Raw genomic sequence first — 19087 nt, forward strand, 5'->3', positions numbered from 1 at the left:
AACAGCACTTCCATTTCTGCGGTCACGCTACCTAGAGAATTGGGTGTTACTTGTCTTTTCCCGATTCCCCTGCACTCAGCTCCCGTACCTAATAAACCACTAAAGCCTATTGTTTACAGTCTCGAATGGTTCTCAAATCTATCCTTCATGTCCTCCAGTGTAGACATTTCTGTGGTCTACACTACCATCACATCTCTCCTAGATGACAAAGGTTTCCTTCTAATCCAGTTTCCATAGCTCATCCAGAGAGGTTTTTAAAAAATGCAAAGTTGATCATACCATTGCTCTACTGAAAACCTTCCAGTAACTTCCCTTTGCTTTGAAGATAAAGTTCAAATTTTCCAGCACAATGTAATAGGCAGAGTACTCACTCCAAAGATACTCTAATCCCCAGAATTTGTGATTATGTTGCTTTGCATGGAAAAGGGACTTTGCAGATGTGATTAAGGGGAGATTATCCTGTATTATTTGGGTAGGCCCGTTCTAAACATGTGAGTCCAAAAGCAGACAAGCGGCTCAGAGGAATGTGAAGGCAGAAGAGGCAGGCGAAATCCAAAGCGTGAAAAGGGAGTCCGCTGACTGCCGCCGGCTGTGGAGGTGGACGGAGGCCACGAGCCAAGAAACAGAGGCAGCTCTGGAGAGCGGGAAGAAGCAAGGCAAGGAATTCTCCTGTAAAGCCCCCAGCAAGAAGCATCGCCCTGCTGGCACCTTGACTTCAGCCTGCTGAGACCCAGTCCAGACCTCTGACTCGTAGAATTGTAAGATAATAAATTTGTGGTTGTTTAAGTCACTAATAGGTGGTAATTTATTTGTTACAGCTGCAATAAGAAAATAAGACACATCGTCTAGAGCAGGGGTCCCCAACTCCGGGCTATGGACCATACTGGTCTATGGCCTGGAAGGAACTGGGCCACACAGCCCAATGCCCTTGATTTACCCCAAAACTATCCTCTCCAATGGAAACCGCTTGTTCATGGAAATTGTCTTCCACGAAACCAGTCCCTGGTGCCAAAAATGGTGGGGACCGCTGCTCTAGGGAACTGAACGTGGCTATATCTCCTTAATCCTTTTCTCCATTCAAGTTCCAGCCACGCTGAAATTGAAATTTCTAAGATAAGCTACTTTTTCTCATCCTTTCAGGTCTTTAAGCCTGTTATTTCTGATTTCCCATATTAATGTCATCTTGGACATACTTTTATTTTTTTCCCTGGGAAACTTCTTTAACTTCCTGTATAATTTACTTTTCTGTGTCATATTCTTATAGCACCTTGTTTTTCTCTATATCATAAGCACTTTTGTAATGATATATGCAAGCAGGTCTGTCCAGAAGGTATCCAGCCATGTAATATGAAAAATAGAGACATTTATTAAAGAAGATACAAGGTATAAGAAACATTGTACATAGGATAATGACACCTCAGTCTCCTTCAAAGGAGGCACCTTGGGACCTCACACAGTTCTCCCAATCATCATCAGCTACCCCATTGTATTTTCCTGAACCTCATGGATGGTCTGAAATCTCTTCCCTTTCAAAGGTGATTTTAGTTTTGGGAAAAGCCAGAAGTCATAGGGTACCAAATCTGAGCTATAGAGGGGATCAGTCACCTGGATGATTTGATAGTTCACCAAAACCTCTGCACGAGACGTGATGCATGAGCAGGTGCGTTGTCATGATGAACCTGCCAGTCACCAGTTGCCCATAGCTACAGCCTTCTGAATCATCTGAATAGTTTCCGTGGAGGAATGCTCAAGCTTAATGCAAAATTCGATGCATAATCGCAGTCATTTTGAACATGATGGCCACACAGTACACATGCTCACTCAATGGTATCTCCCACCTCTACTGACAAGAATAGTAAAGTCGTCATTGTTAACACATGCACATTCCAGTCCTCTCTCCTTGGTTGCCAGGTTACAGTGATGTCGCAAACCATTCTCGTTATATTAATAATGGCTGGACTTTTCCCGAACGGACCTCATATTTAATTTAATTAATTTATATTTCACTCATTTATCCATTCATTTATTGATTCATCAAACATTTATTAATTGTCTACAACTTACTGGGCATCAAAGATATAATGGTGTGCAAAACAGCAAAATGAGATAAAACAAAAATCACGATCCCCAAACTAACAGAGCTCATGTTCTAGATAAAAATATCAGTGAGTTAAGGAATTTTTAAATCTTATTCAGCTTGCATATATTAAGTGCCTATAATGTAGTAAGTGCTCAGTAAATTTTTTTAAAAACAAATCAATGAACTGCGAAAAGGGGAAATCCTTGATCATTTTGTCTTGGATAGTCTTTCATTTGTCCAGGTTATGCTCTTGTGGTGAACTATTTGTGCACAATTTGCTTGTCATTAAGGTTGGCTTTTTGATTGGAGACAAAATTTTTGTAAGCCTGACTCTTGCCTACACCATCCAGAAAATCAGGAGGTTTGAAACAGCATCAATCTTTTAAAAAAATAAAGTAAAATATATTACACAGGCTGCCAATACTCACTGAAGAACTTGTTTTCCTGGAAGTCTGAATTCTAGTGTATATCTGAAACCACATGACTGAGAAATTATCTGTTCGAACTTTTCCATAAAACTAAGGTGGCATCTAGAACTGACAGGCCTCCTCAAGGGGCGATGGCAGAGTCCCCTGGGTGATCCACAGCACTGGTTTTCAATACCGATAGCATTTTATATCCCTCAAATATTAAACATAGGGATTATAAAATTATGATCCTTACTTCAACTCAATTAAATCAGGCTTTCTGAGGACAGGCTTTAGGCAGCAATGTTTTTAAAAGGTATACCATGTGATTCCCATGTTCATGCAGTGATGAGAAACCCCAGTTGGCAACCTCTGGTGGAGACCCATGAAATCTGGTAGGGTATTATTCAAGTGAGGGTGTTCATTATATCCAAATAACCCAAGCTTGAGGCCACACCTGACCTGAAAATGTCACTGGGCTGGACCACAATTGGTTTCAGGAATTACTCTAGGCTCTACCTATTAACGTCTCTACAGATTTTTTCAGGATCTTCTGATTTATTCAGTATTAGTGTTGCTGCCTTCAGGTGGATTATCTGCTCCTGTCTTTCTAGTATTCATCACTTCCTTAGATGATATTATCATTTTGTTTTAGCATCTCCCTCTGTCTTCACCTAGTTTTTCCTCTGTATGTGTCTGCGTTCAGATTCACTCTTCTTGTAAGTCTTTATACAGGTACATGACCATTGGATTACAGCACATCCTCTTTACCCCACTGACCCCATTTTAACTTAATAACCACTATCAAGACCCTATCTCCAAATACTGCCACATTCTGAAGTACTAGGGATTACGACTTTAACACACAAATCTGTCGGAGGAAGGATACAGTTCAGTCCATAACACTCAATAAATATTTTTTGATAAAGCAATTTCTTATATTTGTCTACTAGTTTTACTAGACAAATTTCAAAACTCAATTCCTCATTAAAGCTTTATACCACTGAGGGTATTAATTCTGTTTCATAGATGGAAAACTAAAACCAGAAAATTATACTGCTCAACCCAAGTTGGGCAGTTAGTGGCAGAACAGGACTTAGAATCGGTATCTGCACTCAGAGTTCACTGCATTCTCGCCCCATCCCCTATGCTGTCTTTCCCTCTCCCCCACTTCACTCAGGCCCTCTTTGAAATAATCTAAAAAGTCATGGCTTACTCAACAATTTCTGGATGTAATAGTCTCACCATTTTTAGACATTTTGAGATAACAAGGACAGGTGAGTGAGTAAGGATTTTTCTTTTAAGTGTAATGACTCAGGACAAAGCACATTTATTGGACAACTCATTCTTGCCTGGATGTATTTTCAGCTTACATCCAAATGATGTCAAATAGGCAAAAATAAATTGAAAATTTACTTCAGCTGGCTGCTTTGCCTTCACTGTATGAGGTACCTGGGTACTTGGAGTTAAAATAAATGCAGGACTTGAGGAAATTATTAGGAGAAAATAAAAGATTATGCAAAAGAAACGTTGCACTACATCCATATTAAGAAAAAAGATGAGTGATCTTGTATAGCTCCTTCTGAGCCCAACACCGCCTCCCCAGCTCCCTTGAACTTTCATAGCCCAAGGACTGCGTATGAACAACACTCAGCATCTGCCTTTCACCGTGTTGAGCTATTAGACTGAGTGGAGAAGCATTCGCAAAGCATTTTCTGGATTCCTGGGTGAAATGTTTTTATCAAGTGAAACCTGTCTCCAAGTGTTCCAAATTCATATTGATAATCACTTCCTAGATCCACCTGATATATGTCAACATGACAGGAAGTGTTACTCTGGGCCAGAAATGCACTCAATAAAGGGCCATGGATGTATGCCTAGTTCCATCCCCCTGACATGAAGTTTCTCACTTTAGAAAAAGAAAACCTCAGGAGCACCTCACACTCCAGGACACTTGGTTGTAAGCAGGAAAACATCTGCTGTTAGAAGGAGTCTTATTGTCAATAAGTAAGACAGTGTGACTCCTTTAATGGAGGAATTTAGGACTGTATTCTTGACTCATAGATCTGCCAGTTTGTTTAGTTCATGCAGTTCATCAAGATGAAAACAGCAGGGTCCAGCACTCTAATTTTTCTCAGGACCTTTCTCAATTTCCCAAGTCTCAGTTAAGAGCCAACATTCAACAGCTTTTGTGGAGGATCTGCTCTGTGTCATGAATTGTTCATGAGTTGGCTGGGGCCCCAAGTCAGCATCCTTGCCATCATGGAGCCTACATTCTCATGGGTGAGGTACAATAAGCAAGTACACCAGCAAGCACAACATGCAGTATAAGTTACGACATATGAGTTGTAAATGGAAATATTGCAGGGCAAGAGGAGAGAGACGGTCCTAGAACTGGGGGAGGGGAGGGAGGTTTCTTATATAGGGTAGGTGAACACCCTATCAGAGGAGATGTGGTGCTTTAAAATATGTTCACCAAACAAGACAAACAAACAAGCACTCATAGACACATGTAACAATATGGGGGTTACCAGAGGGAAAGGGAAGTGAGGGGTAGTAAAAGGCAAAGAGGGTCAAATATATGGTGATCAAAGGACATTTGACTTTGTGTGGTCCGCACACAGAGCGATATAACGGTGATGTATCATAGAATTGTACCCTCGAGACCTATATAATTTTATTAACCAATTTCACCCCAATAAATTTAATTAAAAATATGCTCACTAATTCTTTGACATTGTGCCCATCAAAGACGAAGTCAGTGTACTCCTCTCTTGATGCTGAGGGGTCTTTGTTGATGCCTTGAGTAACAGAATGCAGTGGAAATAAGCCTACATGATGTTTAAGGCGAGGTTAGAAAGGCCATAGGAGTGCTGCTGGTTTACCTAAAGACTCTTGTGCTGGGAGCCTTTCTGTACTAAGCATGAGGCTGGCTCCCTTGAGTCCAAACACACACACACAAACACGCACCCGTGTGCGTGTGCACGGTGAGATAGAGACAGGAGAGATGCCTAGGGAGAATCGATTATTCCAGCCCCCAGCTGTGTGACTCTTTCTGGACCAGTTGACAGACACGTGAGTGAGGAAGCCACCCAGCCACCATCTGTCTACATTCATGAGGAAGATCCGTGGTGACCACTCCATGGAGCACAGCCCTCAGATTCATGAGCCAAAGAAATAATTCATACTGTTTTAAGGTACAGTCTTGGAATGGTTTGTTACACAGCAAAAAATGACCAGAACAGAAGGCAATATTTGAGTAGGTCCCTGAATGAATTCAGAGAGAAGCTGTGTGAGTGTGTTAAGCTAGGGAAAAAGAAGCCCAAAAGCCCTGAGGTGGCATGTTGGGGGCACAGCAAGGATGGTGACCGAGCAGAGCACAAAGGACAGCAGCCTCGGTGCCTGGAGAAACAGGCATGCCTCGTGGGCTGTGGAGAAGAGTTTGGATTGGATTCTGAGTTTGTTCAGAATCCTTAGAAAAATATAACAGTAAGAGTAGCACTCATTTACATTTTCAAAAGATTTCTCTGGTTGCTGGATAGAGAACTGACTTTCAGGGCGTGGACAAGAATGAATACAGGCTGGGAATGGCAGTGGTTTCGGCTAGAGTAGTCACAGCGAATGGAGAGAGAGGCGGGAAGACTTGGGATATAAATGAAAGGTAACACCGACACGATTTGCTGTTAGATTACATGCAGAAATGAAGTAGTCAAGTGTGATTCCCAAGTTATTACCTAAGTAAGTGGGTCAGCAGTAGTGCAGGCTGGGTGAGGATAGGCGGAGAAATCAGTGGGTGTGTTTCTGTGAAATCTGTGATGCCTGTTAGATTTTCAAGAAGACCTGTTGTCTGAGTAGTAGACATGGGGCTTCAGGTAGAGGTGTGCCCCACAGATACAAGTTTGAGGGTTGTTAGAACACAAGTGGTATTTTGCTCCATGAGGCTGGATGTGGGTGAGTGTGTCTAGAGTAAAACCGAGGACTGAGCTAACTTTTAGTGAAAACGTTACAGCATGTCCTTATGCTGATGGTAACAAAGGGAGCTATTGATGATGCAGGAGAGGAGGCAGAAGTCAAGGCACAGAGTCCTGGATGAGGCTGGAGCAGAGGAATCCAGGGCACAGCAGGCTGGTGAGGTTCCTGGGAACACGTCTATCCCAGCATCATGGGCTTCACTCAGGGCACTTGGCTGAGTTGCAGTTGCCATTCACCTATTGGTATTTCTCACCAGACAGGCTGTGAGCCCAATGAGGGCAGGGACCCCCGTAAGACATTTGGTGTTACACTGTGGCCCCTGATACAACGTCAAGCTCACGTTGCAAACTCAGTAACTGTTCGCTGTATTAAATGGATGAATAAAAAAATGAAAATACTTGACCAACAGTAGTCGATAAATATCTGCTAACTTGTATTGAATATGGATATATCAAACAAATGACCATACGTGGCCAATAGTAGCTGATAAATAAATATTTGTTAATGTGTATTAAATATGGTTATTACCAACACAGGTGGATACAACCAAAGAAGGAAGAAGAACGGACATTTGGGATATCTTCAATTTAATAGTTAAGCCCAACATTTTCTGTTAATGAACGTTTAGGTATTTTTCCAGATTGTTGAGACAAATTTAATTAAGATAAATTGGACAATAATTGCTGACATTTATGAGTGCTTAGTTTATGTCAGGAATTCTTTGAATCCTTTATACTCATTATGCCCAGTTTTACATCAGCCCCAGGAATTATCTACTACTAGTAATATCCACTTAAAAAACAATGAACTGAGCCCCAGATATGGTAAGTATTTTTCCTCACGTTACCCAGCAGCAGACACGTGGTGACTAAGTTAGGACGCAAACCCCGGCGGTCCCCCTCCACAGGGCACGCATCTGGCCACTCTCGAGGTCTCTGACTCCCAGTCTAGTACTGCTTCTTAACTCTTTGAAACATGAAGAATAAAATCAATATGAAAATTTTAACTATACTACAAACCCATCACTTATATGGCCAAAAGGAGAATGACAAACTGGGGGAAAAACATTTGTAATTCATCCCAGAGACCAAGGACTAATTTATAAAGTGACCATAGAAGTACCCAACAGGAAGACAAGAAGTCCAGTAGAAAAATGAACAAAAGATATGGAAAGTTCACAAAGAGGCCTTTAAACAGACGAAAACATGTACAACCTGACTCAGTAATAGAAAGGCAAATTAAAACTATTCAAGGATACCATTTCTTGTTTTGCCTATAAAGTTGGCCAAAATAAAAAAGTTGGCCTAGAGCTCCTATTGGCAAGACTGTGGGGAAACGGGCATTCCTTTAAAAAATTATTTAAAAATTTTTTTTCCCATCACACCACCTCTTCTACTTTGGCAACCATCAGCTTGTTCTTTGTATCTATGGATCCGTTTCTGTTTTGTTTATTCATTCATTCATTTATTTATTTATTTATCTATTTTTTAGATTCACATATAAGTGAAATCATATGGTATTTGTCTGTCTTTGTCTGCCTTATTTCACTTATCACAATACCCTCTAGGTCCTTCCATGTTGTTGCAAATCAAGATTTTATTCTTTTTTATTCCTGAATAATATTCCATTGGATGTATTTACCACACCTTCTTTATCCATTCATCTATTTATGGACACCTATATTGCTTCCATACCTTGATGATTAACTAGAAGTCGTGCAATGAAAGTTTATTTTTGTTTATGGTATAAGAAAGTGGCCCAATTTTATTTTTTGTGGTCTTGCCAATATCACTTTTTGAAGAGACTGTCTTTATCCCCTTGTATAACTTTGCCTCCTTTGTTGTAGATTGACTATATAAGCAAGGGTTTATTTCTGGGCTCTCTCTTCTATTCCATTGATCTATAGATCTGGTTTTATGCAAGCACCACACTGTTTTCATTATTGCAGCTTTGTAGGATGGTGTCAAATAGAGAGTGTGATACCCTCCGCTTTGTTCTTTCTCAAGTTTTTTTTTTTTTTTTTTGGCTTTTTTAGGTCTTTTGTGGTTTCATATAAATTTTAGGATTACTTGTTTTAATTTTGAGAAGATTGCCATTGGTATTTTAACAGGGATTGCATTGAATCTGTATATTACTTTAAGTAGTAAGGAGATTTTTATAATATTAATCCTCTCCATCCTTGATCATGGTATATTCTCCCACTTATTTGTATTATTGTATATTCCTGGCAAAAGTGCAAAGTAATGCAATCTCCACAGGGCCCTAAGGCAATTTTAGTGAGGTCACAAAGGTGATTGGTTACTTTTTGGCCCAGTTATATCACTTCTGGGAATTAGCCCTCAGGTACAATAATCTGCTTGCAAAACAATATATTACTAAAGCTATTCATTGCACAAGATTGGAAACAACCCAAATGTTCAATAAAAGACGGTTATCTGAATGGCATAGCCACACAATGGAAAGTTAATCAGGTGTAAAGATAATGAGGAAGTTCCTTCTATACTGGTACAGAAAGGTAAAGAAAAAAGTAAAGTACATGATAATATATATAATATGATACTTTTAAGAAAGAAAAAGAGAAAGATTATAAACTAATCAAGATGGTTGCCTATAGGAAAAGGGTGAAGTGGATTTTGGGAGTGTTCTGAGTACTTTAAGTGTAATCACACAGATCTCATGAAAAGTTATGAGTAGGGAAATCAAGACTTCTTACTATATACCTCGTTATAGTTTTTGATCTTTGACCCATGTAAATATTTTATTATTTACAAATTAAGAAGAAAAAGTAATGATAGTGAAACTCATTGCAGACTTAACTCCTGCCTGTCACTGGGGTGAACACATGGCACGTATTATCTCAGGGATTCCTCTCAGCAGGTCACAATATTTCTCCCATTTTTCAGGTGAAGGACAGATTAGAGAAGTTAAGGAATTTGCCTAAAGCCACATAACTAGTTAACTGTGGGCCCTGGAATCAAACTCAGATCACTCAGCTCCAGGATCTATGTTGTGATCTATTACTCTACTAGCACAGTGGTTTCTAATATTTTTATTCTACCCTGAGAAATATAAAAGATTATGGCCCCCTCATGACCTATGCTCACAGGCACACTCAAGTTTGTGAGCAAATGATCATTGAGAACCTCCCGCAGTTCACCAGCAGCAATAGCTCGCAGTAGCTGTGGCTTTAGGATGAAATGTCTGTAGCCAGGCGGATGCTAGCTGTAACTCCACCCCTCCCTCTCCTGAACCAGAAAGTATATAGCAGTGAAAGGAATAGCAATGCTATTATTTTAAATAATATTTCACATTTAAAATGTTTGTACCACGTGGCAGGCACAGATGTTGTAAGTACATCACATGTGAATGTAATACTGAACCTTCACAAAAAAATTTTATCAGGTAGGCACTAGCATGGTCACTGTTAAGAGCTGACTTGTTGAAATGAGATCTTAGAAAGTGACCTTATAGGGTAAGAGGGTCTTTACAGAGAAAAATCAAGATAAAATAAAGGCATTAGGGCAGGCCCTAATCCGACATGACTGGTGTCCTTATAAAAAGAGGACATTTAGAACAAAGGCCAAGGCGGAGGCATAGGTAGATACACTTTGCCTCCTGACACAACCAAAGGGACAATAACAAATTTAAAAACGAAAAACAACCAGAACTGCCAGAAAACCGAACCATACGGAAGTCTGCCAACCAAGGAGTTAGTGAAGAAACATTCATTGAGACTGGTAGGAGGGGAGGAGATGGGCAGCCGGGGTGGGGAGGACGCGCAGCAAGGCAGTAGATCAGGCAGGTGAGGTGGCAGCTGGTAGTCCCACATTTGTGTGCATAAAAGCAGGGAGGAACAACAAGGGAGCAAGACAGACCACACAACCCAGGGTTCCAGTGCGGGAAAAGAAAGCTTCAAAACCTCTGGCTGTAAACACTTGTGGGGGTTGCCGTGGTGGGAGAAACTCCCAGCCTCACAGGGGAGTCTGTTGGGGAGACCCACAGGGTCTTAGAATGTACACAAACCCGCCCACCCAGGAATCAGCACCAGAAGGGTCCATTTTCCTTGTGGGTAGTGGGGGAAGTGACTGAAAGCTGGCTGAGAACCTAGCATGCAGCATTGTTCCCTCTCAGAACCCTCTGCCACATAGAGCATCACAACTTAGTGATGTGTGTTGCCCCACCCTGGCAAATACCTAATTCTCTGCCTCTTATGACATAATGGGTGCGCCGAGACAAAGAAATATGGCCCAAATGAAAAAAACAAATCAAAACCAGGAAAAGAACTAAGCCATGAAGAGATAGCCAGTCTAGCACATTCAGAGTTCAAAATACTGGTAATCAGGATGCTCACAGATATGGTAGAGTATGGTCACAAAATAGAGGAAAAAATGAAGGCTGCGTAAAGTGAAATAAAGAAAAATATACAGGGAACCAAGAGTGAAGGGGAGGAAACCAGGACTCAAATCAATGATTTGGAGCAGAAAGAATAAACATTCAACCAGAACAAAACAAAGAAAGAAGAATTTAAAAAATTGAGGATAGGCTTAGGAACCTCTGGGACAACATTAAACATTCCAACATCTGAATCATAGGGGTGCCAGAAGAAGAAGAAGAGCGAGAAATTGAAAACTTCTTTGAAAAAATGATGAAGGAGAATTTCCCCAATCTGGCAAAGGAAGTAAACTTCCAGGAAGTCCAGGAAGCTCAGAGAGTCCCAAAGAAGTTGGACCCAACGAAGCACACACCAAGGCACATCGTAATTGCATTACCCAAGATTAAAGATAAGGAGAGAATGTTAAAAGTAGCAAGAGAAAAGGAGACAGTTACCTACAAAGGCGTTACCATAAGGCTATCAGCTGATTTCTCATAAGAAACCTTACAGGCAAGAAGGGGCTGTCAAGAAGTATTCAAAGTCAGGAAAGGCAAGGACCTACATCCAAGGTTACTCTATCCAGCAAAGCTATTATTTAGAATGGAAGGGCAGACAAAGTGCTTCCCAGATAAGGTCAAGTTAAAGGAGTTCATCATCACCAAGACTTTATTATATGAAATGTTAAAGGGACTTATCTAAGAAGAAGAAGACCAAAACTATGAACAATAAAATGACAACAACTCACAACTATCAACAATGGAACCTAAAACAAAAAAAACAAACTAAGCAAACAACTAGAACAGGAACAGAGTCACAGAAATGGAGATCACATGGAGGGTTATCAGCAGGGAGGGAATGGAGAGAGAGTGGGGGAAAAGGCACAGGGAATAAGAAACATAAATTGTAGGTGCAAAGTAGGCAGGAGGAGGTTAAGAACGGTAGCGGAAATGGAGAAGTCAAAGGACTTGTATGTATGACCCATGGACATGAACTAAGGGGTAGAGCGAATGCTGGCGGGGTAGGCTGCAGGGCAGAGAGGAATAAAAAGGAGAAAAGAATGGGACAGCTGTAATAGCACAATCAATAAAATATACTTAAAAAAAAAAGAGGACATTTAACACCTGACAGACATGCACAGAGGGAAGGTGACGTGAAGGTGGCCATGTGATGGCAGAGGCAGAGATTGGAATCTTTAGCTGCAGCCAAGACATCCAAGGATTGCTGGCCACCCCTGGAAATGAAGAAGGCTCCTTCCCAGAGTCTTGGGGGGAGCACGGCTCTGCCCATGCCTTGATATTAGACCTCTTGCCTCCAGAAGGGTGAGGCAAAACATTCCTGTTGTGTGAAGCCTCCCAGTTTGTGATGCTAAGAAATGAATACAATCACCATCTTACAAAGAAGGGAATACGGGGATAGGGTGTAAATAGTTTGCCTAAACCTGCATAGTCAATTTGTAAGTCGTGGCCTCAGACTGAGCTTGGGAAGCCTAGTGCTCCATTCTTACCAAATTCACATTTTTAAGAAATTTTAGTTTTAGCTTTAGTTCTTTGTCTGAACTGTGTGTCTCACTTTAGGACTGATCGGAACGCTGTGTTTCGACCTCAAGCCTGTAGCAAAGGGCAGAGCAGGGAGTGTTCAGAGCAGGGCAACCCTAACAAACTCACGCGGGCATGGCAGGGCGGCGCACAGAGCCAAGCCCCCCTGTGCGGCGCAGCTGCTCGGGGCTGGGGGCCAGCCAAGGGGGCTCCCTGGTCCTCCCTGGAACAGCTGAGCGTGGCCAGGGCCCAGGGGGCACAAACTTCAAAGCAGCTGAAGGCTTCCCTGCAGCCTCTCATTTTTAATCAGCAGGAGTCACAATCCAGGAATGTGGCTTGTTTAAATTATTTTTTTAACTTAAGAAAATGTCAGGATAAGTATAAGAGCTAAAGCAACTTTCAGGAACGGGCTTCCCAACTCCACTTTTTACTCGATGCCCAGTAAGTGAACATACTACCTAAGTGAAATAATGTTTCTTAGATGATGTGGGAAGAGGCAGAGATGGGATGAGGGAAAGCCCCGGGGAGGGTTTGACTCAAGCCCTTTCTGGTCTGCATAGCACCTCTCATATTTATCTTATCTCCGCGGTCTGTGCACCCGCTCCTGGACGACAAAGCCCTGTGGGCAAACCACGTGCCGAGGGGGTCCCAGGCAGAGAGGTGGCCTCCAGTGCAGCTGAGAGACAGGCAAAGACACGCTTGAGATGGACACCGGAGTCTAACAGAATTTCGTTAAACCAAGAGTCAGATGACTGAAGAAGAATTGAATGCAGGTCACAGTTACGTCTGGGCAGAGGGAAAATATCTCTGTGTTTGGGGAGATATTTTCCCCTAGCTGTCCTGTCAAAGCCCAGAACATTTCGATCCCATCGTCTGATCAGATCATGCTGCAGAGGGTCACACAGCCCTGTCCTCCAGCAATTCTGGGCACAGGGTAGATGTTTGGCACTGCCCGGTTGAATTATTTCCTGGGTCGTCCTGTCACGGGCTTTGTGTTTCCAGTTAGGGTCAGAGCAAAAGGAGAGAAAGTTTCTTTGCTGGATGCATGAGCACCACGTCTGCGCTATGGAGATTCTCCTTGAATGGGAGAAACTCCACCCTGATACGAAGGACAAAGTGTGTGCCGTGGGACACAGCATGGGATGTCAAGGAAGAGACGCAACGATGGTTAACCTTTGCCTAATGTGGGGGCAAATGGGTGATGGATTCCATGGTCCAGTGTTAGACATTGAGTCAGAGGGCGGGAAAGATTCGTTTCCTTAGCTTTACCCTTCTTGGACATGAGACACTGACAAGCCCAGGTTTATCATACTCTATTAAAAACCAGCTTTGTTTCAGAATCCAAGTACTGAAAGACGATCTCAGCCTTAGCGTCTGAATACCTTGTTTCAAAGAAATCCCTGGGAATAGCAGCAGGTTTCCTCAGAAAACTCTCAAAGACACACCCCATGCCTGTTCTTAACCTTTTTCAAAGCTTAGATTCTGGGGCTACATATCTCAATGTGGTTTAATTTTTTTTTTTTAAACCTGATCTGCTGTTAAGAAGTGGACCTTGAAGTATCAAAGCCCACAGTGACATTGCAGAGACAAACAGAACAGTGACTCACCTGGAAATTGGCCCTGCGATCAGGACACTGATTTCTAATGTGCATATTAATATGGCCAAGGCGAGCCCGGGGCCGGCCGACATCGGTTCTGTTTAGGTAGCTCCGAGTGGGATGGCCAGGCAGGTGTGTGGAGGCATTTATTAGCAAAGGGCAAGTACCAGAGCGATTGTTTGTTTTAGATCAGGTTTTTTTTTTTTGTTGTTGAATTGCTTTCCTGGGTGCAAAGTCCAATCAAAGAAAAGAGGGATTTCCTAATTCTTGGCCTACTCTTTTCTCATATCGACAAGTATATTCAAGCAATGAGCCCGTGAACACTAAATTGGCTAAGATTAGCAGCAATGTTGTGTTAAAAACAGCAACAAAACGAACTAGCGTTGCTCATCTTTGAGAGGGAGGAAGGAGGAGTGTGTAATTTGGGATGAAGAGACCTGTGGATGACTTCTACAGACGTAGAAACTCAAATGAGTGGGAGGACTGCACTGCCGGAGAGGGGGTCAGACACGCGTTCCAACGGGAAAGCGAGCGGCGTGGCTTGTTTGCACACATGGGAAAGGCAAAGTAGCAAATGCACTTACAGCCTGATTTTCTTCACAGGCAGAGTGCATCACTGTGAAAAAGTCAGGTAAACCCCTTAAGGCATTTACGTTATCCTCTCGGAGGATCTGGTCTAGAAACACATGATCGATTCCGTCAGCATGGTAGGTTCCAAGACGGAACAAACTGCTCCAACCCATCACGAAGGATGCCCCCAGCTCTGACTTCCTTTCACATGTTCTCCAGGACTTGTGGGAAGGGGAACATGCTTTGTAAAGTGCCTGAAAATGTGGATGTTACAGCAGCTTCTTTTAAAACACTGGCTGCATAACAGAAGGACTTGGGGACCTGAGAAAAACCATCAATGCCCACCTACCCCCACCTGATTCTAACAATGAATCCGGGCTGAGGCCTTGCATCAGTGTTTTGGAAAGCTTGCTCAGGCATTCGAATGTGTGGCCGCGGCTGAAATTTAGACGACTGCTTTGAGAAGAAAGGCATGAGATGTGATAGACCATTGAGCGCTTTCTTCATGTGCTGTCATAGGACTTGAAGGGCATTCCATAGACGATTTTCAAGCATTAGCATATAAAAAGACCAATAAAGCCAGGGTAGGTGAGGGAGGTAACAGAGTTAGAGGTCGTTTTTTCCAGTGCTGCCTTACCTTCTCCAGTAACGGTCCGACCTATGGTAAAGTCTCATCATCCTTTCTTGCCCTTCCCCCTTTTTCTGCAGAGAGCCTGAGGTGCCTAATGGCATTCATGTCATGGGCTCCTGAGCTTGCTGTTTATAAATAATTTATATGGTCTGCACATAGGCTATGCAGAACTGCCAAGTAAAAGATGATTCAAATGGGCACAGTCACTACATCAGTGAATAAATCTATGCCCAAAGGACGTTTCTTGGGAGTATTAGCTAAAGGCAAGGGGGCCGGACCCAGATATATTACGCATCTGTCAAATATAATGGGACGATGCTGAAGACTCTTATGTGGCCTCTCTGGACACAGCCAGGACACTTGAGGAAAGGAGAGGGAAGCAGGCAGGGTAGGATGATGTTTTACGCTAATTAGACTTAATGCTAATTGTTTAGCTTTCATGATAATTGACTTGATAATTAGGTGTCACTGGAGACTGAAAAATTCCCTCCTTGCTGGAGGGGAGACAGGGGAGGTGGAGGTGAGGGCGGATTCCTTAGCTACCTAACTTGAAAGGGGAACTGTTCTGTTGAAGGGGTATTTATTTTATCTCCACGGTTTAGGATGAGTGTAATGTAGCAAAGTCAGGGGATCAATAAAGTATAATATTATACTATTATAATTATCATGTAATGATTATACATAGCATAATATGTCTTATTCTTCTCTGCCCTTGATATCTATCACATATCTGACATGTTCTGAAATCAAGTTTATGTTTCAGTGTATATCTAGGGGAACTGAGGCATCCTGATGCACTAGACTAGAAAAGTGAAAATTACAGCATTACTTAAAATTACAGCATCCTTTTAAAACACTGAAAGGCTTCCAAAGAATAGAATGAGTGAACGTTTTTGTCCAGCATCCCCCAGCCCGAGCTGTAACTAGAATTTGAACTTGGGGTGTCTGGCTCTGCCGCGCAGGCTCTTCCCACTCACTGCACCATGAACCCTGTTGTTGTTATTATACTTATGTCACGTTAACAACATGAAACTATAAAATGCCTCACTAAATCCTCTCAGCTCCATGAAAGGCCACTTTCAGTTTGGTCTCACAGATGAGGCTCAGAGAAACACAGCCAAGGCTCCGCACAGAGAGGTACCTGAGGGGGGATCTGAACAAGCCATGGCTCCCAACACTAATTCCAGGGTCTTCCACTCTGCGGAGGCTTCTCCACGTTTTCACCACACAGGAGCCTTTAAGAAAGATTTTCTTAAAGCTCCCCTTGGTTTTAATTTGCTTGGGAAGTTTATGGTACTAAAACCTATTAATTGCGTAATAACAATACTTTCTGCCCCTTTTTAAGGTAGAAAAATGTACATGTGTACATGAGAATGTGTGACCATTGGGCAGGAACACTTAATTTTTGCCAAGGTGATACAAATGTTTTGGGTGTAATCTCCACTTAACTCTTTAAAAGGGACAGAAACAGGTTTTAGTGTTTTTTTGTTGTTGTTGTTGAAAGTTTATCATTGATCATTTCATGGACTTCCTAGTGTCCAGGGACCTCAAGCTGGGAACCAGTGTCTCAGTCCGTATCTGATTATAACTGAATCCCTGAAGATCCATGGGTCTCACAACAGGACAATGAATTAATTTTAGTGCTTTCTCATACAACCGTGCCCTTGCTGGAGATGACCAGAGCCACAGGGAGAACTTGGACATGGCTGTCCATTGCAGGCCCCTTGGTTTTAGGCGTGTCCTGCTTACTATCCCTAAGTCCAGGACTGTGTCTAGCACTTGTTAAGCTTCAAAGATATCATGAGTCACGTGGATTAGTAGATGAATGAATGTACACTGATGGGGAAAATGATGTTCAACAAGGGCAGTGGCACTTCTAAAGCCACACAGTGGACATTAACTGTATTTCCATTGGCCTTTGGTTAGATTCTTTCCTCGTTTCTCCTGGTGGCTCCTTCAGCTCTTACACCACCAAGAAACTCAGAAACAACTTTGGTTTCCTGTCAGCTCCTTTCAGCTTCCTTGCATCTCAGTGAACTCTCAGACGAAGAGCGAGCATGCTCTTATTTAGAAAAAGATCTAGTGTTGTATACTTAGACCTGGACTTCCCAGGATTCTGTTGTATTAGTTGTCCTGTCTCTTAATTCATTAGTTTCTTCATTTTGATGTGTCCTTCTCATCAGCCTGTGAACATGCTCACATGTTTTTTATCCTTAAAGAATTATACCTAATTTCCTGATTTCCTTTTACCGATAATACCCTTGTTAGCCAAATTTTTGCAGTCTGTAGCAAATTTCTTACTTTACTGTATGGTTATACTCAACCTGTTGCAGTTTGCCTTTTGACTCTTTTGCTCCGTTGAAGATTTCCTTTTTGCTAAATTTGATGGAAAATTCTTGGTCCTTCTCTTTGTCCCATAGAGGCATTTGATCCTATTGGCCATTCATAGGCTTTGAAGCTCTATTCCTTTGACTTCGTGATACAGCATCTCCTGTTCTTTTACTTCTTTTTACTGACTCCTCTCCTCAGCTCATCACACAAATGCCGGAGTCCCTCACAGGTCTGGCCTCTGCCTTCTTCCTGTCTCAATCTGTAATTCCTTTTTTTTTTTTTTAAATCCACTTTTAAAATCAAGCCTATGACTCAGACCCAGAACTCTCAAACGGTGTTCTGCTAAAGTTTCTTTACCAGAGTCTTCTGGGCTCTTGTTTTGAGAGTATAAATATCTATAAATGATCACTTTCAAAAAATACAAGGCTTATAGAATGTTTTAACTTAACAATCTTCAGGTACTTCTTAGAAATCCCCAGGTGACTTTGGTCTGTCCGAAGTAAGTTGAACTTGTCATGTCTAACATCAAACACATAATTCTTGCCCCATCCCTGTCAAAGAAGATCTTTCTATATCCTTTATTTTCATCAATGAGTCAGCACCTGCCCTGTCTTTCTGGTTTTTATATCTGCAAGTCATCTTTGCTTTTTATGGCATTCATTTTTTGACGGTATACAAAGTGTTAAGCACATTCATAATAGTTACTTCATAGTTATTCCATGGTAACGAGATGGTCAGTTAATTTTATTTGGTGGAGGTGTATTTGGCTTCTGGAACTTTAGATTTCAATAAAAAAACAACCACCTTATATTCAGATTTATCACTTAACAACATGGAAACAAACCCAACTAAATATAATAGGGGATGATACTTTGCAAATCTTAAACTCTGCTTAGTTTCTCTCTTTTAAAACCATTTTTGCCTGACAGTTGGAGATTCCAAGGCTGAACCCTGAGGCTTATAGCCCAGGAAAGGAGATAGCAGAATAGGAAGGCCTTTGATCACCTGCGAGGCTCAAAGCAGTGGGGACACGACAGGTTGTTGTGCAGAGAGAGTGAAGGCTCCCAGACTGAGAAATTGTGTAGGGGAAGAAGGCCAGGAGATGCCAGTTCTGAGTAACTTTTTCAGGCCACATTCCCGAATGGAGCCAGCATGGTGCATAGGTTGAGATCCAAGATAGGTGTCTGTCCTTGCCGTCTGAAATGCCACAAGAACAGCTTTCAGAGTTTCCCAGCGTGGAGAGGCCCGATCAGAATAAAAGTGTGTGTATTGTGTGGTTGGCACAGACGGAGGCCCTGAATTTGGCTTCCTCGGTTTCTTTGGAAGGCATGCGCCACAAACGTTTTCAAAGTCCCCCTCTGACCCGAGGACGGGGAGGGAGGGTGGCTGGCAGGCTTGCTCCTTCAAGGACAACGTGGGCCTCGGACTGAGGGCAGGGATAGGGTGGCGCTCACAGTCAGACTTCAGGAGCCCGGTGGTACTAGGGGCCAGGGTGTGGGCCCAGGCAGCAGCGAGCAGTACCCTGCAAGTGCGTGGAGAGGAAGAGAGCCTGCACTCCCCCGCCAAAGCTCCCGGTGCAGGTGTCAGCACG

General features: G+C 42.4%; 1 protein-coding gene across 2 annotated transcripts in view; it reads right to left on the bottom strand.

Moving 5' to 3' along the window:
• C9 (complement C9) overlaps positions 1-14109 on the bottom strand; it is a 46161-nt gene extending 32052 nt beyond the window's left edge. For both annotated transcript variants that reach the window (XM_054583962.1, XM_054583961.1), the window contains exon 1: positions 13974-14109. In XM_054583962.1, coding sequence (XP_054439937.1) covers positions 13974-14056 — 83 coding nt within the window. In that variant the 5' untranslated portion in view covers positions 14057-14109. The remainder of the gene's footprint in view (positions 1-13973) is intronic.
• Positions 14110-19087: the final 4978 nt, after the last annotated feature.

Source organism: Pteronotus mesoamericanus, unplaced genomic scaffold (genome assembly GCF_021234165.1).
Source record: "Pteronotus mesoamericanus isolate MK-2021 breed Mesoamerican mustached bat unplaced genomic scaffold, CSHL_Meso_final contig_75, whole genome shotgun sequence".
Classification (NCBI taxonomy): domain Eukaryota; kingdom Metazoa; phylum Chordata; class Mammalia; order Chiroptera; family Mormoopidae; genus Pteronotus; species Pteronotus mesoamericanus.